The sequence below is a fragment of the Hibiscus syriacus genome, unplaced genomic scaffold (assembly GCF_006381635.1).
Source record: "Hibiscus syriacus cultivar Baekdansim isolate YM2019G1 unplaced genomic scaffold, ASM638163v2 tig00112470_pilon, whole genome shotgun sequence".
Classification (NCBI taxonomy): domain Eukaryota; kingdom Viridiplantae; phylum Streptophyta; class Magnoliopsida; order Malvales; family Malvaceae; genus Hibiscus; species Hibiscus syriacus.
In genome coordinates this window covers 335,831-363,363 of record NW_024063339.1, presented here as the reverse complement: position 1 = coordinate 363,363, position 27,533 = coordinate 335,831, and the positions used below count along the sequence as shown (strand labels likewise).

Genomic DNA, 27,533 nt, shown 5'->3' with positions numbered 1-27,533 from the left:
TGGATGCGATTTTGTGTTAGTAGATAGTTACTCATGATGCTCAATTCTGATTTGCGATTTTCGGTAGTCTTCAATAACTTAATTCCATTTTGTAATTCGTTTACCTATGTAATCAGATTTGTTCATATCTATTTTTGTTCAAGTCTTTTGGTTGGGTTTTTAACCTTTTCCTATATGATTCTTATATGATCTAAAGTGATCAGTTTCAATATTATAGGAAAATGTCAAAATTATGTATTTAATTTACGATTATAGTTGTAAACTCTATTGTAATTTTGAATATTTTCATCTTTTAATAATACTAGCTGCTTCTATTAAAAAATTATAAATGTTTAATTTCAACTTTAATATTTTGAAATAATAAATAAATCTAAAAATATTTTCGAACTTTATAAACTTCAAAAATAATTCAAAGTCTAAATAAACTTTTAGACTCTGATTTCCGTGGCCAAGTCATGGTTCGTAGGTAGCATAGCATTCACCTATAACAGCCTGTACAACGAAGTAGAGATGTAGCCAAGGGAATATCTTCGTAGCACTAGAAAACGATTCAGCAGATAATGCAAGTTTCTCTACCTAAATGTTTCCTATACTAGACTTAGCACCATGCATTTTATTTAGGCCTACGACGATCGGATTCAGGCGTAAATGTTGGATATCTTCGTAGAATTAGAAAACAATCCTATAGATGTAGCTATACCAAGTACTAAAATCGTCGATTCTATTTGGACCTATGTTACTTGGACTTGGATGTGAGTGTCGGATATGAATATATGTTCGATGCAGGTAGGTACTTCAGAAAAATGAAGAATTGTAGCAACATAGATTTGGACTACAGAAATATGACACTTGGCACCTTCAAATTTACCAAAAAAAACATAAACATGGAGAATGAGTTATAGCACAACGTGGCCTAAGAAAACAAGCAAAAACTTTATTAAAAGGTGCAATTCCATGGAATCTCTCTCCTAAAATAACTGATCTAAGTTTGTATACCATGTACATCAACCTCTTTACAAATGCAATCTACGAGCTTCATGGTGCCTTTTTTTCACACCTTGAGGAGAAGAGAGTATGTTGCTCAAACTCTAAGTCTATATTACTCAAACTCGAGTGTTAGTGTTAGATACGGGAATGTATCCGGTATGGGTATCTCCAGTTTTTCTGTCTTTCCATGTGCTTGATAAGTCCTTGGAGGGTCATATCCCCATACTCATGTCCGAATATATGTCAGATACAGGTGTTGGTAAGGATACTTCAGATATTGAAAACCCAAAGCAGCATAGCTCTAAGTTGTGAAATGGGACACAGGCATTAATATCTAACCAACCAAATTTCTACCTTTTTCCATACGATTTTAGCTTCCTAAGATTTAGATGAAACTTTTGACAATCTTTAGATTTATTTTCCAACATCTAACAAAATTTCAAAGGTGGGCATTAATGAGAAAAGGATGTACTAACTAGGTATATAACGCAGGCACAAAAGCTTCTGCAATTGCCCCGTTCCACTCCCCAGTGTGGAGAAAAAAATAAAGTAGGGGCAGGGATATCTTAATGAGCTTAGTAAAATGGTGAGTTTGGAACAGTATATTACAAATCTGTGCTCATCATTCTGACAAAAGGTACAAAGTTATTCCAATTTTCAACCCTAAATATGCTATCAGTCATTCTGAAATAAGTAAATGATCTTACAACTTCTGCTTGGGGATTGTAACAGTTCGAACGGATTTTCCATAGTCCAGTCTGCGAGAATTTAAAAGAGCACGAGAGCAAATGAGTTATTCTAGTAAAGAAAATACAAAAGAAAGTTTAAAGGAACCAAGAAAGGAAAAGGACTGAACTAGATAAAGCTATAGACTAACTACGCACCTGGGAGTTAAAAGCTATCACAAGTACCATATTGATCATTACCAGAAAAAAACAATTAAATTACCGAATCTTATTGTTAAGCTAAAGGAAGACAAGAGTGTGTTAAGATAGAATGATATTTACCTTGTCAAGTCGTTCGGTCGTATTTCTTCCAATCAAGTTAACTATCCTTTTCTTTGAAACAGACTGCATCTGCATCGAAAGTCAGAAGGTAAAAAAAAAGTTTTGGCACAGGAATGGCTGGTGAGACAAGTTGCATCTAGCATTCATTCTTTTGGTGGTTAAATCACATATAATATAGTCTTAAACAACTTCTTTAAATTTTCTTACAACATGCAACCAGCTGTTTTCTATACATGTCATAGAGATTTCATAATCATACATGATGTCTGGAAAAGAACTAGGCCTCAAGTATTAGCCCATTAAGCCCTAAAAAATAACACATATTCAAGCTCACTCGTTGCAAAAATATGGAGATATAACAATATAATATTATCTCTTTTCTTTTGAGGGGGCATATGGTGAGAAGCTTCACTCGTAAACTAATTCAGCTACGTTGGAGATAATACAATATAATCTTCTCTTTTCTTTTGAGGGGAGTGGCTACCCATGTAAATTAATTCAGCTAAATAGTAACTTAAAATAGCATCACATAAATCTTGCCAATATTGACATGACACAGAAAAATAACTAAAATATGACCATAAACAACACACAGCAGGGGGAAGAAAAAAAGACTCCAGACAAATACATGTATGTCTCAGAATCTACATAAAAAGTACTATTAAAGCATATATAATACCTAACAAAATTATGACATGACAAAATACCTGAAGAATACACAAATTGAAGGTCTCTATAGGCATAAAGGGAAATGCCAAAATGTTTTACCACAAACTATTTTTAATATATTACAAAATAAATTCAGGTAAACGAATAACACAATTTGCATATTTAAACAGCTAAAATTGCAACGTCTAAAATCACAAAATTCTAAGTCAGAGAAGAAAAGAAAATTTTGTCAATAAACAGAACTCATGCCTGTTTCAGTAATCCTTCAGGGCTGCAGAGATAGGTTGGTGGGGTTTCACTGTCCATCATCTCTAAGCAGCTGCAAGATAAGCTATAGAAATGAAAATGCAGGAAGGAAATGGCTAAATATCTAAAACCAATATGCATGCAACCAAAAAAACAGGGCAAACTACAATTATTGATGCTTGCTATTCCCTAAACATCTATATTAAATGTGGTAAACATGTGGTCTGCTGGAGTCCTCCACCAGTCGATTTTTTCAAGTTGAATGTGGATGGAGCTGTTAGTAGTGTTGGGATGTTAGCTGGAATCGGGGGAATCCTTAGAGATTGGAATCGGAATAAGCTTATGTCGTTTTCAGAAAAAGTAGGTCCTACTCCTATCATTTTAGCAGAGTTGAAAGCTATCAAAAGAGGCTTAGACTTCTTTGTGTCATCAGAATGGGTAGTGAAGGGAAGGTTAATTATTGAAAGTGATTGCAAGCTAGCTGTGGATTGGATGAAAGTTCAGGATTCAGTTCCTACTTTTCTTTTAAATTTTGTTAAGGATATTGTGTCTATTGTTTCTGAGAATGAGGTCATTGTGAGGTGGATTCCGAGAAGCTGTAATTGCGAAGCTGATAAGCTAGCAAAGGAGGGAATTGGGTAGTGCTTTTCTTTGTTCTAGTGGGTTCAGAGGTTTTACAGCAAGGGTCTTATTAGAGTGTGTTTAAGTATTATGTATCTTCTAGGAGTGTTTTTAAGTCTTATGTAATTCATTTATAATCAATATATTGAGGTACTCTTTTCCTCCTTCCGCTAGTCGGTTCTTGCCTAATGGTAAATGACTACTAAGAAGGAGGTTTTTAACGAGACCTACTATTCCTATCAAAAAAAATATTACATGTGGTAAACTTTAACTTCAAGATGCGATCAATCTGCAAAAAGGAAGGAACAAACTGATTCCAAACTTCTATAAGAAAAAAATTCATTAAGGAGATTCCACGATGGGTTTTCCAGGAGATTCACAGCCTTGTATATTGATCAGTCCACTGTATTTCACAGGCAAGTATCAGTTTACCCCAAAAATTACTATTTTCAGTCATTAAATGAATAATGCATTTTGCTGAAAGTTTTAGAAAGGGAAACCCAACCAAACAAAAACCTATCTAGGTATATAAGAAAAAAAAACTAAAAAATGGAAAAAAAAACTAGATAGTGATGATATCTCACGGAATATGCAAAGCAGCTCCATGGCGAGACAACACTGAGACGACTGGATCATAGCCATCTCTGAGGGCAGTGTTGTAGTAACCAGCAGTAAGTTCAGCAGGGTGTGATAGAGTCTGGTACCACCAATAAATTCCACCAATTTTAGCCACCAACATAACAGAAGTTTGCTCACGTTCTTGGTATTTTTTCAGTATCTTTGCAGCTTTCGCGAGAATGGCATCTGCATGGCAAATCAGCCTACCACTGTACCATTCCTGCAAAAGATCATTCCAAAACCAGGTTCCTAAATTCTGAGTAATTTTGTTTCCATAATCATGTTTAATGTGAGGCAGCCTTTCCACACTGGATTTCAGAAAGAAAGATGTTTGATCATTTCCCCTATCAATACTTAACTGTGAGTATATGACTAAAATAACCCCGGGGTAAACTGATATTTGATCATTTCTGAAATATTAGATAGCTACAGTTAAGGAAACAACAACTTCAACCAGAAGGAGCTCTACCTCATACATTACCATTTTAATAGATGAGTAACTTCTTAGAAAATAGATGTCATAATGATCATAAATAACCCTCTCAATAGACCATCAAGAAACACAGTACTACACTTCTATATTTCAAATATCTTGTCAATGCATTAAATTCAAATGGATGGTATGAGTCCTCTAAGTTAATGTATAGTAGCAGTAAATGTAGTACTGGAACATGAATGTGAAGAATATTAATCTGCACAATGTACAGACATAAATCTGGTATGCAAGTAGCCAAATATTACAGATAATGCGTGGTACCAGGAAGAAACGGCCATAATCAGATAGAAAGTTCTCCTTTCCTTCTTCAAAGAATGGCACCCCTGATGGAACGCTGTTGTAACAACCAGCATTCTGCGGCCCTTTGTCCCCCCATTGAGGCTTTCCTTCTCGGCATGCAGCCATCTTTAAGTCATCCATCCTGTAAGTTCAACTATCTTGATAATACCGAAACACCTGAGTTTGTATCATATGATGGAAAATGTTTATGCCTACATGTACTTATCATAACACTGGAATTCACCAATGCCAGGGAATTTCCATCTACCATCACCAAAAGGATGAGCAGGATACCTGCAGTAGGAAAATGATGCAATGACTTCATATCATGTTTCAACAAGAACTTCACAGTTTGAACAAAAAGTAAAAGAATGACATTAAGAACCATAAAGTACCTAAGTTCTCCCGAAGGACCAAGACCAATGCTTATTTCTTCAATTACACTTCCAATAAAGGATTCAAATTTGTTAACAAAACTAAGCATGAAATCTTCATAACACTGGAGTGCAGTCCGCCCAGATAACAGAGGAATGTGATCCACCCCAAGTGTGAGATAATCATTGTTGGAGAACCCATGTTGATCTCTATAGTATATATCTTTATTTACATCACCAATCTGAGAGCAAAAGGAAAAGGTACTATTTAGCAATACCATAATGTAATTCTAAATAAGATACTCTTTGTATACTTCTAATCTCATAATCTTTTCACTGGAGCAGCTTAAGACATACTGGAAGATATAAAGCAGTCTTACTTACAGGATAACAAAAGTAAATCACCAAGCAAATGAAATTGGTGGTTGAGGAAAAAATAGCATTTTTCCATTATAACTTATTAAATCACATGATTGATAGGATGGCAAGAGTCCCACAAGTCTAACAAGTTGCACCAAAATAAACCTTAGCAAAGCAACCATACAATTATCTCAGTGGCAACTACATAGCAGATAACAAGTAAATGGCAAACCTCCAAAATCCACAGTGGAAGACTTAAAGCCCCTTTTCCATTATTCGAATGAATATTTGAGTGAAAAGACAAAGCAACATGCAACTTCAACCCTGAATCAGAAACCAATTTAAAAAGTTCCTCATAAAGAGACCAATCGTAGTCAAAAGGTGAAAAACGCTCCACTATTCCCCACCAGACTTCAATTCCAATTCCATGAACACCTGCTAACTTGAGTGCTTTTAGAGATACAGTTAAGGCCTTGAGTCTGAAACAACAAAGACCAAAATAGAAACCATTTTATATTTGAAAGCAAAACAAGGCATAATATATAAGATTTAAGATATTGAAAGAATAAAAAAAGATCTTATAATGAGCATGTTAATCAGGACAAAGGTAGTTATATTCAGCATATATTGGATAAGATGAGGCAGACAATGAGTCTACCTCTCTTTAGGAAAGCTAAACCATATATTGATAACCAAGCAGATGTAATACCAAAACCTTACTTTCTAATTTTCGGACACCCAGAGGAATCAAGAGTGAATATATCTACAGGCATCATTACAAAAATAGGCACCCTCTTATCTTTTGATGATTCCAATATTGTTGATCTCGATTTCTCTCAAGCGTCCATGCTGCAAGAAATCAGTACTTCCACGTCAGGGCATTGCATAGAATTCAGGTAAAGAAAATGCCATAAACTTTTAAATTAGTTAAGTTTGCTAAGTAATATCACATCATTTCAATCCAAGCAGCCCAAGAAGGAACTTCTATGAACAGAAACAATCCCTTCACTTGAAGATTAAAAGGAAAAAGAAGTATCATAGAACTCAGAAACACTTCAGCCACAACAAAGCCACACGATTAGTTCATTATATTAGGATAATCACATTTCAGTAACAACCAGATACATGAGCTTTGCTTTTAAAGAAAACAACATACTAACTACTGGAAGTGAATGGATGAAATTATTTTCATCCTCTTTCCCGTTACATTGCCATAAAATCTAAACGAAACAGAACAAATTTTCCTAATAACTGATTAACTAAGCGTCTAACAATCAAAACAGTGACTTCATCAATTCAAATTTGATAATGAAGCTTTACAATTTACAAGTGTTTTCTTCTTTCTTTTTCTTGTTAGATCTGAATCGTATTTGTTCCTCTCTTCTGATTTAATAAATTATAATATTTTCACTTAATTTTGTATTTCAGCTCTATCTGATAAAAACTGGTTTTGAATTTTATCACTGCAACAATTTTCCTTGTTCTCTTATTTTATTGCCAACGAAACATTAACTCCAATGTACAGCTCTAAGATACGAAAACCTAAACATCCTCGTAAAATAAACGCTTCCAATCAGCTCTTCGATTAGTCAAACTAATAACATTAGGCAAAAAAATCAAACACGGATATCGAAAATTTCATTTTCCTAAATTTTCTCGGTATTCAAACAGGAAGGCTATAAATGAAAAATTAATATGAAAATATCAGGCACCGACCTCAAGATGCGACGTTTACCGGCAATGGATCGCCATTTACTGCGGAAGAAGCCGCTGGTGAACATGCGGATCACCGAAACGTTCCGGAGAAGAAACTTTCTCCTTTTGTTCAAGTCGCGATCGAAGCTCGCTTTTACGTTCAAAGTGTAGTAGTAGCCTCCACACTTGCACGCCATCTTTTCTTTTTCTCCTCCTTCTCATCAATTTCTCTGGTTTTGCGCAGAGAAAGATCAAATAAAAATAATAATTGTGAAAGGTGTTTTTTCTATTTTATTTAAGGGAAAATTATATATATATATAAAGTGCCAGTATTATTATTATTCCTTCGTTTTTTAAAAGGAAAAAATTTCCCATCCTTTTATATTTCATATGTACAAATGTTTTATGCGAAAATTTTCAGTTATGCCCTTGAAGTTTCACAAGATGTTGAAATTTAACCCGATTTATTTTTTCTAATTTGAATTAATCTATTAATAAATTAGATTAAACAAAAATAATGTAAATAAATTTCATAATATCTTAAAAATAAGATTCAACATGTTTCTTCAAATTCTTTACAAAAGTTTGTAGATAAATTATCAATATAAAACTTAAAACATTACAAAAAGAAATTCAGACGTGGAAATTCTTATCCAAAATGGATAAGAATATAATAAATAATGCCCTTCCTAAAACAAAAACTCAGAAAATGGTCCTTGTTGACAAAGTAATTTTGCAATTATTCATGTAGGTCCACAATCTCATTATTATTTCCGACTTTGATTAATAAAATTTAAAAGGTGAATATCGTGTACAATGTATGAAATTGTCCATATTTTCAACAAAGTAATTATCACCTGTAAATAGGTCTTCAGAAAAAAATTATCACATGTAAATAATAATACTTCGATCTTGGTTTTCGACTTCAAACAATTATTTCCCTTTTCTTTCGAGCTTAATATATTTTTAAGTGTCTAAATTATATTTCAAATTTACTTTTAGTGTTTAAAGAATTTTTTTTGATAAAAATAAGTATCTAATACTTTTTTATTATTTTTAAGTACATACCATTAAAAAAATCATTAAGTAACAAATGTCAAATTTATGTTTTTTATTTTTTAAATAATTTTTTTTAAATTTGCACGTAACACGCGTCACTTAACATTTTTTTAACGATAGACACTTAAAAATGTAACTAAAAACCATTAGACATTATTTTTAACGAAAAATTCATTATACACCAAAGATCAATTTGAGATATAATTTAAGCACAAAAGTGTATTAATCCTTTCTTTTATAAAAAAAATTGTATTAATTATCATCATAATCTTTTTAAGATCACAAACATTAATATGTTAACCAATTTAATTTTAGGGTCAACTATACGTTTAGTACTTAAACTATTATTTTTTTCTGTTGTGGTACCTAAACTTTATTTTTTTCAAAATCATACTTAACGTTTAATTTATGTTTCATTTTGGTAGCTCGTAGTTAAAAACTTAACGATGATGTTAACATATCACCATAAGGTAATGTCACGTCATCATTGACAAATAAAAAATGTTATGTCAACAATTTTATTAAGGTTGTAATGACAGAATATTAAAAATAAAACTTAAACTAAACATTAGGTATAAATTTGTAAAAGAAAATTTGAATATTAAAATGAAACAAAAATAACAATTTAAGCACTAAATATGCAGTTTACTCTTAATTTTCATTCATTCATATGATTAGAATCAAATCATTTATTCATCACTTCAAAATCAAAGATATGCATTCGATTCAAATTCGATAAGTTTTCACTTAACCTTATAAGAGACTCTTTTTACGAAAACACATTATTCAAAACGAGAATATAGTATAATTGATGTTTACGAATTTATAGATAATTATTATAATGTCATTTTTATATTTTCATTTAAAATATTGTTTTACCTAATAAAGATAATTATCTTTATATATTTATATTGAATTATATTGAATACGATTTTTTATTCGAAAAGAATTTGGTTTAACTTCTCTAAATTTATATCAAATGACAGATAAAAATATTAGGGTAAACTATATTTAGTACCTAAACTATTAGTTTTAGTTCATTTTAATATAAACTTTTAATTTTTTTCAAAATATAACTAACATTTAATTTTTATTTTATTTTAGTATATCAACGTTAAAAACTTAATGCATTCAATATATAAACAAAAGTTTAAGTATTATTTAAAAAAATAAAAATTTAAATAGAAAAAATTAAACTGATTATGCCAAAATCAAATACAAATAGACTATAAACTAGATCTTACTCGTTCCGATGACTATCCCTAAGTACGGCTAAACGAGACAGAGTAGTGGCGAATCAGCCCCATTCCCACTTAGATTACACTATTCTCAGATCAGATTGACCAAAACCAGCTTCCAAACGTCCATTTTTAACATCGCCGTGTCGAATTCATCGCTAATTCCGATCTGTAAAACCCGAAAAGCCCTAAACAATTTACTGAAAGCTTCATCAGACAAAGTGACAAACCAACCCAACCAGCATCAGATCGAAAACCCTAATAAAAATGTCTTCGATAGTTTTTCGATCTCGTATACTTCCAAATAAATGCAGGTCAAAGATCTTCAATCGAAGTTTTTAAGTTCAGGAGTCGATTCTTCTTCTTCAAATCCATCTCGAGAAACGATCATTGCTTCACAATCCATTCTTTCCGATCAATCTCAGGCTCCTCTCCTCCCCCGGCGCCGGAAGTTGCCCCAAAAGCTACGGGAGGGAAAGCTTGGAGCTTTCTCAAGTAAGGACTCATCGCGGCTATTACAGGAACTGCTGGCTATGCTGGTTATCTCTCTTACAGTAAGTCTTTTTTCTTTTGATTAAGACTGGGTCATTTGTGATTTAATTTATATTGCAGTTTAAATGTGGGTTTTTAATATGATTAAAAATGTATATATTTTTTTGAAAAAATTAATTCGTTTTGCAGAGTGTTCGTACGAGGAAGTAGCTCAGAAGGCAAAGGCATTGCGGGCTGCTGCAAGTTTTGCTCCTAGTGAAGATGCATCTGCTGTTGATGTATGTTTGAGTTTGTTTGGAATTTTATTATTTTTAAATGAATTTTCTCATTTTAGCTTAGTATTTGAATAATGCTGTCTACAAATTGTTTAATTTATATAACTGCTATACGTATAATTTGATTCTTATTTATATGCGATTGATTTTCTCTGCATTTCCATTTAATTAGTTATAAAATCTTGCTACAATTTCTTTTCAATCTGTAGGAACATATTTTATCTGCTACATTTGTAATAATCACATAAAAGCCATCCATCATTGTGCCCCATAGGTCATTTCCCGTATGATAGGTGGCTTTCATGCAGTGAGTACATCAATATCAGTTATACCAGCCTGTGTATTAGTGTCTTTATGCATATGAATGGATATATGTGTCACTTCTGCTAAGTCCTAGTAATTTGATATAATCATTGTTTTGTTGCTTCTATGAATGAATCAGTTGTTTTCCATCTCGTTTTTCAGAAATATCGAGGCTTACTTTACTGCTATGACAGGTGAGAGCATATTTATTTATTTCTTGTTGCTCCTTTCTTTGTTCATAGCTGCAGTTTTCTCTACGTTCTTTCTTCTGTATGCTAATCCAATTACTAGAAAAATAGTTTGGTAACAGAGTTCTTTTCACATTTTGTTTTAGCCTTTTTAGTTAACTGTCCATAATTGTTTCTTTAGAATAATTGGGTTATTTCATCATAAGATTATTGAGCCAGCAAAAAGAAGTTCATAGTTCGGTGCTCATTACACTCTGTTAACTTGTTCAACACTCGTCTTGTTTACATGTTTTGCTTCCACCCCATTTGCTCATGGCTTCTTTGCTCGTAAAATTTCAGTTCCAGCTAAAGCACTTGAATCTTATCTGGATCTCAGGAGGTTAGTGGAAGAAAATGTGTTGGTGAGTGCTTCCCTTCTCTCTGGTTTTTTAGTATTGCCTTCCTATCTTTTGTCTTTTCTTCTTTATACTAGCATGAAGCTCTCGTTTTCTTTATTCTTATAATGCATCTCATGTTTCAGGAATTTACTGAACCGACCTCAGATAAGCTTCTTCCTGATTTGCATCCTGAAGAACAACATGTTTTACGCTTGTCCTGGATCTGAATGAGACATTACTTTATTCAGATTGGAAGGTAATATTCTGACTTAAAACTATTTTCCATTTTTCCTTATAAACATTTTATTTTTTGGTTTTGTTTTATTAAAGCTCACATCAATGTCTGCAACTCTCTTTTTCCTCCTTTTGGGTTGGAAAAGCGAGAGAGAGGCTGGCGTACCTTCAAAGGACCTGGAGTTGATGCCTTTTTGGAATATCTGGCAAAATATTACGAAATTGTTGTGTATTCTGACCAGATGAATATGGTAATTTAAGCTCTTCCTTTGTGAAAACAATATGAATACATAAGCATCGGATAACTAATGTTACCAGCAATTTAATTTACTTTTTTTTTTTGGCTCATCCAGTACGTTGATCCTGTCTGCGAAAGATTGGATCCTAACCATTGTATACGATATAGGCTATCAAGGGGCGACACTAAATATCAGAATGGCAAGCATTATAGAGTATGTTATAGTTGATTACTTGTTTGCATTGTTTTTCCTTTTGGTTTTATGCTATATGAAGTGTATTAATCTATGGGTGTGTCTTTAAGAGCTCGAGTATTCTTTTAAGAAACGATTGGTGTTGGCAGGATCTTTCAAAGCTTAACCGGGATCCAGCCAAGATTTTATATGTGAGTGCTCACGCGTTCGAGTCTAGCCTTCAACCTGAAAATTGTGTCCCTATTAAGCCATTCAAACTCGAGGGCGAGGATACAACACTTTTGGATCTTATTCCTTTTCTTGAATGTAAGTTTTATGCAGTTTCTTTTCCCCTTGCTTGATGCCGTTGTTCAAATCTATAACATGGCATGCATGCTAACCAATGTGGTTAACGCCGATTGATCTAAACAGCCTCTCTTGATTAGTATTTTTGTTTTGGTTTTTCAACAGATGTAGCCCGCAATAGTCCACCTGGTATCAGACAAGTAATACAATCTTACGAAAGAAAAGATATCGCCAAAGAGTTTCTTGAACGTTCTAAAGAGTACCAGAGGTTAGTTCTTTCTTACCTATGCATATTCCTCGAAACCTGTCGGTTTTGCTATTTCATACTCGATAACGTTGGTGAAATCTGGTTCGACGAACGCCTTTTGATTTGGAACAATGGTAACACAGGCGAAAGCAATAACAAAGGCAACAACAAGGTCGCTTCTGGTGGCGATGAGGACAGATTCTTGTATAGTTGATGGAATCGAAGAATATGATCAAGTTTTCAAGCTTCAATTTTTGCCAGTAAAAGGAAGAAAAAAACATTTTGCTGATAAATTATACATTGATGAATTGCATCTTTCACTGCATTATTTAAATATCTGACAGAATAACTTGTAAGTTCTTTTGGGTTACATGTAGGCAAGCTTCCAACATCTTTAGATGGTTTGATGGAATCAAAAATTTGAGAACAATTGATGTTTAGGGTTTCTTTTTGTTGCAATATTCAGTTACTACTGCCACATGAATAATCTTTTAGTCTATGATAGGTGGAAAAAAAATTAGCTGACCCTATTCCCATATGTAATGGGGTAGGGGAGGTATAATAGTAGGTTGTCCCCAACGCCAGATTGATAACAACTTCCGTGGGAGACCGCTGGCAGTCAGAATTATGATAGCTGAGTGATTGATAAATCAACTCTTGATTAATGATTTACTTACATTAACAAGAAATTAAATTAGGTTTACAATTTATAATTTTTGAACAATTGATATTTTAATAATTCATTTAGATATGGATAGGGATGGTCATGGGTCGGGCTAGGTATTTTACCCACTTGAACTCGAACTGAATATAACATTCCTCTATTTGTCAAATGATTTGAATTTGGGAAGCTTCATTCGATCTGAAACCTGACTTGATTTTAAGGTAAAAATTAGTATATGGTTTGACACACAATGGTAAAATAAGGATTTAACTGAAAATTTTAGGTGGAGGGATGTTATAACAATTATTATTCTCATATTGGGTTGAATATTTTTCATCTAAACTTGAATTGGAACCAATTGATCTTGAATTCGATTATTTCTCAAATCAGCACCCATCGAGAGATAGAATATCCCTACTTAATTATGAATAATGGAATTAATCACTAAATCTGAAGCTAAATTAATGGGGTTAATCATTTTCCACCCTTTTTCAAGTGACAAGTTCTTTGATGCAGTGACAAGAGGGTAGCCATGGAATGATTCCATTCATCTTGGTTCTCAAACAAACACAACGTTTGAAAGCTAACATGGACTAATACGACACATCTGTGGGGGACCCTCTCCACAAAGTGAAACGACAAAGGCCACAACCGGTGGTGTTGGTGGTTATCGTTCTCAGCATCTGCGTGACGATCAACTGAGTCAACCGGGGTGCATGATTCATGCAGTGATGGCATTCTTTATGCAGAAGAGTTTGAGCTTTATGAATCCGGTTGTAAATCAGTTTGTGTTCGTGTTTTGAACGACCACCCTTCTGAAACTCCGACAACATCGTGATGGTCGGTCGAGACCGCTACAAATAGAACGACTGAAAAAGTGTCATTGTATGTGGCCATTCTCATTGAGTTTGCTCAAATAGGTTGATGACAACAAAGAGATTATGATGGTAGTAGACGACTCATTCTCCTAATGTGAATGGATAACCGAAATAGGTGATTAAACAACGATTGATCAATTACGTTTATAATAAATGAACAGATAAAGAGAGAGCAAATGAACACGAACCAAAAGATGAAGAAGGGGATCTTCTCTCGTTCCTGGCATAGAGGTTTATATGCTGACCCCTTATATATGTTAGTGTGAAACCTATGATCATGATGATATATAAACCGATGATTAAGAGTAACTATTTATTCATAAATTTGGTCTTGACAATTTTTTTTTGAGTTTGTCGATGATCATATATTAAGAGGTGATGGTTGACAAGAGGATATATTAGTTGATGAGATAGTGTGTTCGAAAATTTTATTAAGCGGATGAATCTTAATTTGTAGAAGAATAATTTTAAAGATGTGATGTCATTATTAAATATTATATTCGAAAAATCTATCATTTCAATAAAGATATGTCGTATAAAATATTTTCAAAAAATGATTTTCTTTTAATATAATTTTACTAAATAAATACTATTTTTTAAATAAAATTATTTGAATATTATTTAACTAAATAAATACTTTTTCAAAGAGAAAAAATACTAAATAAATATTATTCCATAAATTACCCTGATTAAATTACATCACTTTCTCCTGCCATTTACGAGGCAACTCCAGATATTCTTAGAGAATTTGCATCCTTCAGTCTCTGTTTCGCTCTCCAATATATATTCTCTATCTTCTCTATCTAGCTTTCTCCTCAAATTACTTTATTTTGATATAATTAAATATAGAAAAGAGACGGGAGAAGAATAGAAAGAGCTGAAGTCTGTCTCCATTGTCATCATTCATCATCTCAGATCTTGATTTCATCCCCATTTTCTGATTTGGGTTATTTCCATTATGGTAAAATTTTTCATCTTTTCTTCTCTGTTTCCTGATCTTTTCTACACACTTTTACTTTGTCTTAATCCACATAACTGGGTCTCAATTTTCCAGGAACTATGGGTTGTTCTCTGATTGGTGCATGGATTTCTTTCAGATGATCCTAGATTGGATTTGACAACTACCCAGTTTGTATTTGATCGGATTCTGTCTATAATCCATATCGAAAGGTGTGTTGTTTCTTGTAATAATCCTGTTTGATTGTTGTTGTTGTTCACATTTTGATCTGTTGATGGATCATTTTTAGCTGCTGCTGCTGCTGCTGCTGCAGATTTGATAATTCATGTGCTGCTTGCTTTAAACTTGTCCAAGAATTTCATTTACTGAATTGTTTCTGTTAGAGTTCTGGTTTAATTTGAAAATTTAATCTTTGAATCCAGTTGTGCCGAAAAAAGTTTAGATTTTTAGATTTGAAAAATGGTGATTGATGATTGCAGATAAGATGGAATCAGATCTTGGTAAACTCTTCATTGGTGGGATATCTTGGGACACTGATGAGGAACGTCTGAAGGAGTATTTCAGGAAGTATGGAGAAGTGGTGGAGGCAATGATAATGAGAGATCGTGTCACCGGTCGTGCCCGTGGCTTCGGTTTCGTTGTCTTTGCTGATCCTGCTGTTGCTGAGAGGGTAATTATGGATAAGCATATGATCGACGGTCGTACGGTGAGATCATTGTTTCTATCCAATTTATAGGGAGGGAGGGAGGGACAGAAAATGCCATGCAATTGTTTAATTAAACTTGCTGGCTCATCGATTTTCAGGTTGAGGCAAAGAAGGCTGTCCCTAGAGAGGACCAAAACAATTTAAACAGGAACATTGGTGGCATCACTGGATCTCCCGCTCCTGGTCGCACAAAAAAGATTTTCGTGGGAGGTTTAGCATCTACAGTCACTGAGAGTGACTTTAAGAACTACTTTGATCAGTTTGGTACAATTACTGATGTTGTAGTGATGTATGATCATATCACACAAAGGCCGAGAGGGTTCGGCTTCATCACTTATGATTCAGAGGAAGCGGTAAACAGAGTCCTTCACAAAACATTTCATGAACTCAATGGTAAACTGGTTGAGGTCAAGAGGGCAATCCCTAAAGAACAATCTCCGGGCCCCAGCCGTAGCCCTGTTTTAAGATATAATATGTTTGAGTCGGGCTGCCAACATCGTCGATGATTATCCTCAGGGATATAATCTAAGCCCTCTAGGAGGCTTTGGAGTCAGGATGGATGGTAGGTTTAATCCTCTTACTAGTGCTCGAACAGGGTTTCCTCAGTTTAACACCACCGGATATGGAATTGGTATGAATGTAGAACAAGCCATGAACCCGAGCTATGGTGGGAGTTCCGACTTTGCCAACAGTCTGGGGTATGGGCGGATAATTAACCCCTATTATAGTGGGAATCCAAACAGGTATACAACTCCTATTGGCTATGGTGTTGGAAGTGGAAGAAATTATCCTAGTTTGAGCTCTCCTACTCGTAATGTCTGGGGAAATGGAAGCCTCGGCAATGCCACAAATGTTTCCGGCCCTGGGGGTTACTTGGAGACTGCAACTGGGAATTTCAGTGCTTTGGGAAACAGTGGGGCTAATTGGAACCCTTCTCTGCCTATGCAAAGTGGAGGTAATGCTTCCGGCTACACCGGTAGGAATTCTAGTTATGTGAGTACCGATGATAACATTGGTTTGGCAAGGGCAGGATACGGAAGAAACAGTGGCACTGTTGCAGCTCCAACATCGTCATTTGCTGGATCAACTGGTAATTTTGAGGGGTCCTATGGGGATCTTTACCTTGGTGGTTCAGTTTATGGTGACCCAACTTGGCAGTCTGCAACTCCTGACTTGGATGGTTCCGACTCATTCGGGTATCGGCTTGGCGATATATCCTCAGAAGTTGCTGTTAGAACATCCGAGGACTATGTTGGAAGTTAGTGTTGCTAGTAGACAGACCAATAGAGGTAATATTCTTCTTGAAGTGGACGCTTTAGCCATCGCATATGAATTTACATTACGCCTATTCTAAGTTCAACTCGATGGAAATAACTACTTCCCTCTTGAAAGTTCAATTACGTAATTGCAGTCATAGTTTATTGATGTTTGGCTTAAAACTTGTTTCTGGCATCTGATTAGCGGAGTGAGTCAAAGAGAGGATAAAGCCATTAGTATAAGTTGGAACAAATTTGTTTCAACTTCATAGAGTTCGGAATTTTAAATGGAGATCATACTCTTTTCTTTTACAAAATTGTTTTATTTTCAAGATGGAGATCCTACTTGCTTTGCCTATTTGATTCAAAAGGACTCTGAAGATTATCTTTAGTTGTTTTTCATGTCTGGTTTCACATCCCCTAGGTAAAGCCGACTAGATGTACTCTGCTTGTGGTACCACAACAGAATCCATCTGTGTCACTTACTTTATCCGACTTCCCTGATGTCATAAATAACACGGAAGAAATCAGTTGGGAACTTTAACTTTATCTGTGGACTAGAACTTAAGTAATACGAGCATTTTGTATATACCGATATTTGAACCTTGAGAGGGGAATGCTAGTTGCTGCCTTTTTGCTGATTCTCCTATATGTTTGTTTAGTATGCAGGAATTGCTGCCTAGGAGATCTGTTATTCGGATATCAGAAATTATGTAAAAACAGGCTTCATTACTATGTCAGCATACAAGGAAATTGATCGTATAGCACTAACGAGGGTTATTTGATTTGATAATACATTTGGAGCGAGCAGTTTACAAGCAATTTTCTGTAAGGTTTGAGATCCAATTCGATTCGATTTTTTCCCTTCTATTTTGTTTTAGTAGCGAACATTTTAGGCTTCTTTCTTGGCATTTGAGTGAGGTGTACAATCAGATTGTGGGATATATACTCCTATTTTGTTTTAGTATCGAACATTTTAGGCTTCTTTCTTGGCATTTGAGTGAGGTGTACAATCAGATTGTGGGATATATACTCCGGAAGATTGTTTCCTATTAATATACCCTGCATCTCCGAAAAAACTGTACTGGTAGTGGCACATCAAACATAGGTTATGAATATATTTTTTCCGATTTCCCTTTATATAACCTTTTCAGCTGCCGGAATGCCTAGCAGGGTTGCTGCTACTTCTTGTCCTTGTGGTTTCTTCGTATTATCCGGAATCGTTTTTCTCTCAGATTGTAAGGAGTTTCTGTTCAAGTTATTAGTGTGAAACATTAGAGGGATATCCATAAAAAAAAACATAATCAAATAATTTACGACGTATTTTGATTCATTCTTTTTACTAGGCTCAACATCGCTCTTTCTGTAACCGTTTTGCGGATAAGCTCTCCGTGAATGCATTCAACGTCTCTCTTTTCTAGTTCATTGTGTGTCATATGTATAGAACATGATAAAATCATCTCCATGCTATTTTGTGCATGAAAGAAGACGTGATTCCAATGGTTAAGACATGCACCGATGTGATCGAAAACTCGTTCTATTTAGATCGTATAGAATTGTTACCGTGCTGCATCAACTATCATTCTAGTTGTGTTTCTTCGTTCTCAATGTCTATTCTTATGTTACACAGACTCGGGAGCTGAAAGTATCGGATACAATACGTGTCTTGTATGAGCACGTCACATTCTTTTCTTGTATTTAAAGTACCATATTTTCATATCTATGCCCGGATATGTGACGGATACTCGTGTTTAGACACTCGTGCTAAACACGAGTATACCGGATATATCTTGCTAGGGTTTTCAAGATCACTTTCATTTGAAATTTACTTTTAGAGTGGGCGACGAAAAATAGATACTACCATGTTTGTGGTCCTCTGTGCCTTTTACGTGAAAATTTATGGCATTTTGTCCTTTTACCCTTTGAGAAAGTGCACGGGACTTGGTTTTATGCCCTTTTTGTCATGTGGATCTTAGGAGGTTTCCATTAACCAATCAACTTTGTTTTGTGCGATACTATTTTCCACTTAAACTCTTTATATTTTTTTCAGGATAAACTATTCATTTAGTACCAAAGTATCAATTTTAGTCCGTTTCAGTGCTTAAATTTTCAAAATCATATCTAGCATTTAGTTTTTGTTTCATTTTAGTACTTTGTCCTTAAAAACTTAATGTGTTTGGTGCCTAAACTATCAAGTTTGGCCGGTTTTAGTACCTAAATTTTCAAAAAGAATATTAAAATTTCACGTTAAATTTTGAACGGTATACTAAAATAAAATAAAAATTAAACTTTAGGTATGGTTTTAAAAAAATTAAAAGTTTAGATATTAAAATGGATTAAAATTAATAGTTTTGGTACTAAACGCATAATTTACCCTTTTTAAAAGATAAAAGTAGTATTTAAATTCCTGAACTTGACAATTTTTTCTCTATACAAAACATTAGTCTTTATTGTTTGTTTGGATAAGCTCACACGTGTAAGTAAAATTGTTCGAAATTACGTGTAAATGAAATTGTTCGAACTCACACGTGTAAATAATATTGTTCAAACGCGAGTCTCCTAGTAGAAGAAATATTGCTATTGGGGTCTGCGAGGATGTGAGAAAGATTGGGGTAAATTACGTATTTGGTATCTAAACTATAAGTTTTGGTTTGTTTTAGTGTGTAAACTTTCAATTTTTTAAAATCATATCTAAAGTTTGATTTTTATTTCATTTTAGTACTCTGTTCAAAATTTAACATTAAGTTTTGAAAAACATTGAAAGTTTAGGTACTAAAATAGACCCGAACTGATACTTCAGGTACCGATACATTGAAAGTTTTTAAGGGTAGAGTACTAAAATGAAACAAAAATTAAACGTCAGGTATGATTTAAAAAAATAAAGTTTAAGTATTAAAGTGTATCAAAACTAATAGTTAGGTGCTAAATGTATAATTTATCCAAAGATTTGTATAACTATTCGTGATAAGATAAAATTTAATTGAATTATGTTTACTGGGTTTGTATAAACTATTCGTATGTAATTAAGAATCTAAGATTTAGTGTACTTTTGTGAAATCCTTTCGTATTTTATCGCAAACTGTGATGAATGTTGTCTCTTTTATCTATATTTTATACCTCCGATATGATTAATTAATTAATTAATATTATAAATCTTAAAACACAACTCAAATATTTCGAAAAATTTAAGTTTAAAATAATCTAAATTCAAAATTTTAAAAATATTATAAGTATGAATGAACCAAATTATTTCAATGGTTAAATGAATAATTATTATTCTTAGAGGTTCCAGTTGGTTAAGAGTATTTAGAATCATCACCTTAGCTTAATCAAAATAAAAAGGGTAAAGTACACAAATGGTTCCCCAACTATAGATATTGTTTTATCGAGTCCATTGAGTATTAAAAGTTATAAAATAATCCATCAACTATTAAAAGCTACAAAATAGTTACCCGGTTATTTATTATATTCTAAACTCGTCATTTTTTATTAAAAAATTAACGTTAATCTAAGTTGGATGTTAACATGCTGACTAAGATATGATAGTTGTTTGAGATTATAAGAAAAAAATTAGTATATCTCAATTGGTAGGTTAATGTACAGTTCATACCGACATCAAATTTTTTAACAAAAAAATGACGAGTTTGGAACATAATGAATAATCAAGAGACTATTTTATAACTTTCAATAGTTAGAGACTTAATAAAATAATATCCTAGAACCAGGTGATCATTTATGTACTTTACTCAATAAAAAATATCATAGATAAAATATTATATACTAAAAATTGTTATACTAAATCAAATCGAATAATATAAGAAAATACATAAACCGTACTTTTGGGAAAAGTCTCACATGTGACAGTCTTAATATACGGCTAAAGAAATGCGTTATCAGTTTTGTTATTATTTTTTTAACATTTCAGGTAAAAAATTACCGGAAACATTATTATTTATACTGGTTTTGTTATTATTGGGTGCTTTACCAGGTTTGGTAAATCGCTACTTAAAAAATTATTTTTTCTATCAGTTTTATTATTATAGGGCATTTTACCGGAAATGCTAAAAACATTAATATTTTAGGTAGAAATAATAATATTTTCGGTAATTTTTTTTATCAAAAATACTAAAAAAATAATAACAAAACCGATAATACATTTCTTTAACCGTATATTAAAATTACCGCACCGTAGAACTTCTCGTACTTTTGGATCTAAAGCATCCAATACTAGATAGGCCTAAGTGAAGAAGCCCAAAAATTTTATTTTTAAAATGTACTCATTGACTACTCTACCCTACAACAAATCAATTGCAACGAGGGTATCACCGTAGTTTCAAGTAGCTAGGGTTTTACAATATAAAAAAGCTTCAATCTCCGCTAATGGCTGCCGTGCTGCCTCTCAAACCCTAGCTTCACTCTCTTTTGGGATTGGCTTCAAAACACAAAAACCAAAGCAAGCCTGAACTTTTCTTTTGGAATGAGTTAATTGTTGTATTAGTAACTATTTGTTTTGTGCAAGTGTTGTAGCAGATTTTTGTTTCTTTCTCGTGTTCCTGCAATACACCATTTGTCTTTTTACTCATGTATATAAAACTTGGAATGTGATGTTAGTGCTGGATACAAGTTTGTGTTTGATATTTACTGGTTCAGACCTCTATACTTGTGTCAGCTGGATATGTACTCTGATTCATCGAAGGAAAATAATTGTTGAAGCAACATTGATTTCTTTCATGGTAGCATATCAGTTGGTATGTGTCTGGTTCTGTACGTCTTCATATGATGGTATTGCTGTTTATAGGAAGGTGAAGAAGAGCAACCATGTTGTGAGGAATCTGGAGAAACGTCAGCAGGATCGTAAGCTCGACCGGCATATTGAGGATCAATTTGCATGTGGTTGTCTATTGGCTTGTATTGTATCTCTTCAAGGCCTGGCCAGTGTGGCCGCTGTCAAGGGCAACTAGTTTTCTTTTAACTTGCCACGTCATATCCTATAATAATATAACTTTTTTGGATAGGATTAATTTAATTTAATTTAAATTAAATTATTTTTGGTTTGTTGAAATGTTTATGAGGGAATTGAAATTTGTGAAGGAATTAAAATCTGTAGTAATTGGAATCTGAATACTGTTTGGTTGGCAGAAAATTGAATTGGAATCCAATTTCATATTCTGTTTGATTCGCAAACATGTTAGATGAATTTGATTTCAGTAATGTAAAATGACAGAATTGTTCTTCTTGTTTTTTTACTTAATTTTAGTTTGTTTTATAATTTACACGTAGTAATTTATTATAAAAATTTAAAAAAATATTAAATTTTCATTTTATTGATTAATTATTCATTTCAATAAATTATAAAAATCATACTAATAAATATCATAAGTTAAAATTATCTCAATTAGGGATGGCCATGGGTTGGGTCGGTCGGGTTTTTGGTCCATCCGACCCGACCCGAGAATAAGGGAACCTCTACTCGAGACCCGACCCGACCAAAATAAAGTTTCACCCGACCCGAATATATAAATTAGAAACTCAACCCAACCTGAAATAATAAAAAAAATTATTTTTATTAAATAAAAATAGTGACTTAATTTAAAAAAAATTATATATAGATAGATATTATTATAATTATTCCTAAATATATAAGGTAAAATTATATATTTTTTTGGGTCGGATATTTTTCACCCTAAATCCGAACTCGATCCGAATATCACACTTAAAAAAATTCGACCCGACCCGAATATCACACTTAAAAAATCTTGATCCGAACCCGACTCGAATATCAAACTTTAAAAAATTCCGACCCGAACCCAATTTTTTTTTTTAAAAAAAAACTTGATCCAAATACAAAAAATTGATAAGAATAATATAGTCAAATTTCATAATCCAAATGATTTAAATTTCATCATTGGTAGAATTAGATTCTATTTCCCTAATTGCAAGGATTTCAGCGACCAAACGACACCTAAAAAGAACTTTCCCCTTTCTGGGTTTACGCTTGTTCTTTTGTGGGGTTGATCGACGTTCTTTTTTTCGTTTTTTAAAACTGAGTTTTGCATTTTATGATATGGGTCTTTGTTTAATTCCATTTTTTCCCTAAAAGAATTTGGGATTGTATTGATGGGTTTTCAACTGGATTTCCCAAATTTATTTTCTTTTTACATTGGGGTTAATTGGACTAATAAATTTTGGATTCTTTTTCATGATTTTGATTCATTTTTTCAATGTTCTTGACACCTACCGCTTTTTCAATACAAGCTTATATCCAGTTGTTAGAAGAAAGATTTTTTTTCTTCTTGTGCGTAATGGTCTAATTCTTTAAAAGAATCCATGGAATTCAAAAGGACATAGAGAGGAAAGGGTTTTTACCCCCTCAGAATTATTAATATTTGGTTAATTTTGCAAGTTCAGTGAGCTCTCATATGTTATTCTTTCATACTCTGAATGATGAGTTCAAGTTTGTAGATTTTATGTATCTTTTTGGCCATTTATATTAGATTCTGACTTGATTGTTGATTGTCTAAGGTCAATGGCATCTTCTTCAGATCCATGGGTTAAAGAATACAATGAAGCAGTCAAAATTGCGGATGATCAATGCCATGATATCTGAAAGGAGTTCCTTGCCTGCATCGGGGCCGGAGCTTCAGCGACATGCATGGCTATAAGAAGGAAGATTACGATTTTAGGGACTAGACTTGATGGATTGCAGTCCCTTTTGTCTAGGCCGGCTGGGAATCCCCTGTAAGTCATCTAAAAGAGGTGCATATAGGAGTAAATTGAGGTTCAATTTCTAATTTTGTTCACGTGTGATATTTATAAATATGGTTGTTCTGTATCTGCTTGCTGTGTGAACTGTGTTTTATCATGAGCAAACTGGCTTTTTCAGTACTTGTTGATGTTTCGAGTTTTGGTTACAGAACAGAGAAGGAGATGAATCGTCGCAAGGAAATGATCGCAAATTTAAGATCAAAAGCCAATCAGATGGCTTCTGCATTTCAACATGTCAAACTTTGCTAATAGAGACAGCTTGTTGGGGCTGGAAATTAAGCCAGATGCCATGAGTAGAACAGTTGGTTTGGATAATTCTGGCCTTGTTGGTTTTCAACGACAAATAATGAAGGGCAAGTTATTTTAGTGCTAGCTTGTAAATTGACTGTATTTTCCCTCAACTCATGAGGTTGTCATTTTTGAGCAGAGCAAGATGAGGATCTTGAAAAGTTGGAGGAGACTGTAGTAAGCACGAAGCATATCGCATTGGCCGTCAATGAAGAACTTGATCTGCAAACCCGACTTATTGCATGTTTTCTGTTTGTTTCTGCTATACTCTTTGGTTTTTATTTCTTTAAAAATTGCTTCGTGAGGTTTGATTCATCATCCATAACTATACGTTATCCTGTGCTTCCTCCATGCAGGACGACCTGGACTATCATGTGGATGTTACTGATTCTCGGCTGCGGGTAAACGTTTAGTAATTAACATTTTTATTTACTCAGCACTATATCCTCCCTTTTTGTTGAATGGAAAAAAAATCCAATTACTGTTTTTAATGTATTTAATCTGGTCCACCTATTAGTTAATGGCATTCCGCTAAAGTTGAATGAGTCCTAGCGTTTCACTAGAGAGTGAACTAAGCCTTGAATCCATAGCATTGCTTCAAGGAGGAAGGCAATATTTCATGGTCATCCGAGCATTATTTAATATGGAAGTTCTCTCAAGTTAACTAAGAATTAGTCATTGGTTATCAAATTATATTTGAAATAATCTGGTTATAAGTAGTATTCTATGGCAGTTTGATGAAAGCAGAATAAAGCAATTGATATGAAAATGTTGCTTTTTTTTTTTTGATAGGAAGAAAATGTTGCTTTTTGTTTTACTTTTATATTGTTTGTGATCATTGATGCATTGTCGGTGTGAGAAAGAATGGACTGTTTGAAATATTCCATGTTGAATGCAATTTGAATATTTTCTTAGTGCCCGAAGTCCAGAATAGTTAAAATATAGAACACTATTGGCACTAGAAACCTTGGCGCGTTTAAGGCAATAGGTGCAAAAAATACCCTTCACCTCGGTGAAGGAAGGTGCAAAATGTTCATGTGTGGGGTTTTGTATGTGTGTTCTGTAGACGTGTTCGATGATATGAATATAAGTATGATAATGAACTCTAAAGAGTGCTCTAGTCCGTCTACAAAACATGAGCAATTTTTGTACCTCTTGTTAGGCTGTATGAATGATTTTCTTATGGTCTGGTATTTATTGTTGAATACTCGAGTATCAAGTAAAGTCTGATATTATTCCCCTTTCTTACTAGGAAAGGTAAAAAGCTAATGGAAAGAAAAGCTTAAAACAATGATATTAAAGAGAATTTCAATTACATGAGCTTTTTTTGCACCTATTGTCTTTCCAAAAAGGATGTCTAGGTGCTTTAGGCCCGCATGCCTCGGATCAAATGCTAACTTGTCTGATAATGTCTTTAGTGCCAATGGTGCCTGATGTTGAGGGACACTTGTTGACAAAACTACTAATTGCTACAAAAAATGGAACTTGACTATCATGGTGGGTTCAAATAAATACGAATTTTGTTGGATGTATCTTGTTTTGTAACAGAGGGTGCAGAAAAACCTTGCGATTTTGACCAAGCGAGCCGGAGGAGGTTGTTCTTGTATGTGCATGCTTTTAGCTGTCATCGGGATCGTGATTCTGGTTGTTGTCATATTTCTACTCATCAAATACTTGTAATACCAACAAACACACAACCCAGAAGCTCGTTCATTTGTTTTGTCTGTATGGGTAGAATTTGTTTTCAGCTTGAAAACTTTTTATTATCGGCTTCCCCCGCATTTCTTCGTTATTTTCTTGGAGTGAGTGATAGATGTAAGTATTCATCCAATAAGGATGTGCTCGTTATTTTTTGAAAGTTTTTTCATATATTTTGGAGATGTGCATACCTTAATGTGTCCTATGCAAGTATGGGACACGTGTTTAAGAAAAATGAAGACTACGTGTAACAAGGTGTGAACTAGTTGCCGAGTGAGTTTGTATTAGCAACTTCGTAAATTTACGAGTAATTTAAGTCTTATTTGCGTCTTTAGACCATTTATTCTAATGATCCTTGTTCCATTTACGACCAGGGTGCTTAATGAATTGAGTAACTCGTGAGTAGTTTGAACTCAATTCAGTCAAAATTCGAATCGGGCTGATTTGAGTTTTAGCTCACTCGAGACTTTAACGAGCTGAGTTGAGAAAACTTCAATTTGATTGGATAAGTTCATGAGCAACTCGTTAATTTTTTTATAACATTATAATAATTATCTTAAAAATTTACATCATTTAAAAAATTACTAATATACTAATAGATAATAATAAAAAATGATGAATTACTAATCTATTGATTTTCTAATAAGTAATTAAAAATACTAAATTATTAATTAATGATTATTATTCATGAGCAACTCGTTAATTTTTTATAACATTATATAATTATCTTAAAAATTTACATCATTTAAAAATTACTAATATACTAATAGATAATAAAAAAATGATGAATTACTAATCTATTGATTTTCTAATAAGTAATTAAAAATACTAAATTATTAATTAATGATTATTATTTTACTACACTTAAAAATCACCCTAATTATTATTTTAATGTATTTTATGGATTGTTATTTTAGTGTTTAAACTTTGAATTTGTTTCGTACAATCTTTTGGTTAAATTTATTAGTTTATGTTTATACTAAGTTCTATATAATGTTAGAAGATTTTAAATCGGTGAGCTTAAAGAGTAATGAGACGAGCAATGAGCATAATAAGCTTAACGAGCAACTAATCAAGTAAAAAAAATTGTTAACGAGTACGAGCCGGGTAAAATTTTGACGAACATAACGAACAACGAGCCGAGCAATAAATTTTCTTATCGAGCATGAGTCGAGTAACAAAATTTTTTAATGAGAACGAGTCGAGCACTGTCCAACTCGCGATCGACTCGCTCGATAAGCATACCTATTTACAACCTTATGGTTAAACCTCTTAACCTTGTTTAAGAAATCTAGCAGATTATTTTATTAAGTCTACTTATTAGTATTTTGAAAAGAACGATAATAAAAAGGAATGCACTTTCCATAATTATTTCATTAAAAACTGCATAATGTCTGAAGGAAACAACACTATTATTTTATTCGTCCTATATCTTGTTGCTCCGTGATATACAAGACCATCACTAAAATTCTTGTCAATAGGATGACTACTATGCTTCCGAGGCTTATAGCTCCAAATCAGTCTGCTTTTGTCAAGGATAGAAGTATCGTCGACAACACTCTTCTAGCCAGGAGATAGTAAAAGGTTATGGGAGGAAAATAATCTCTTCAAGGTGTGCTATGAAAATTGATCTTCAAAAGGCTTTCGATTCCATCAATTGGGGCTTCATTTATTCTATTTTAAAGGCCATGGAATTTCCCCCTAAATTCATTGTATGGATTACTACTTGGTACTCTGATGCTCGATATTCCATTGATTTCAATGGAAGTTTGATTGGTTATTTCAAAGGTGCCAAGGGATTAGACAAGGATATCCTCTTTCTCCCATTTTATTTGTTCT

General features: G+C 33.4%; 1 protein-coding gene and 3 pseudogenes across 1 annotated transcript; 3 read left to right on the top strand and 1 right to left on the bottom strand.

The window, feature by feature from the left end:
• Positions 1-1,592: 1,592 nt before the first annotated feature.
• LOC120179861 (inactive beta-amylase 4, chloroplastic-like) lies at positions 1,593-7,646 on the bottom strand. Its single transcript, XM_039185332.1, has 10 exons — positions 7,374-7,646; positions 6,378-6,506; positions 5,890-6,136; positions 5,319-5,539; positions 5,140-5,217; positions 4,906-5,065; positions 4,115-4,368; positions 2,913-2,982; positions 1,995-2,063; positions 1,593-1,745 (listed from the first exon to the last, which is right to left on the bottom strand). Exons 2-10 carry the CDS (start codon positions 6,431-6,433, stop codon positions 1,593-1,595), a joined length of 1,308 nt encoding a protein of 435 aa, XP_039041263.1. The 5' UTR covers positions 6,434-6,506; positions 7,374-7,646.
• Positions 7,647-9,716: 2,070 nt separating this feature from the next.
• On the top strand, positions 9,717-12,799 carry LOC120179808 (annotated as a pseudogene).
• A 2,666-nt stretch (positions 12,800-15,465) lies between these two features.
• On the top strand, positions 15,466-16,950 carry LOC120179842 (annotated as a pseudogene).
• A 6,286-nt stretch (positions 16,951-23,236) lies between these two features.
• Positions 23,237-25,823, top strand: LOC120179812 (annotated as a pseudogene).
• The last annotated feature ends 1,710 nt before the right edge of the window (positions 25,824-27,533 follow it).

What these genes read in the sequence shown, in the direction of transcription:
- LOC120179861 (XM_039185332.1), bottom strand. Translation starts at nt 6,433, where the DNA reads ATGATGCCTGTAGATATATTCACTCTTGATTCCTCTGGGTGTCCGAAA. An exon ending in TTCCACTGTGGATTTTGGAG is followed by an intron (nt 5,540 to 5,889) that starts GTTTGCCATTTA and finishes TTTTGCTCTCAG; the next exon opens with ATTGGTGATGTAAATAAAGA. An exon ending in CTGAAGGATTACTGAAACAG is followed by an intron (nt 2,064 to 2,912) that starts GCATGAGTTCTG and finishes CTTTCGATGCAG; the next exon opens with ATGCAGTCTGTTTCAAAGAA.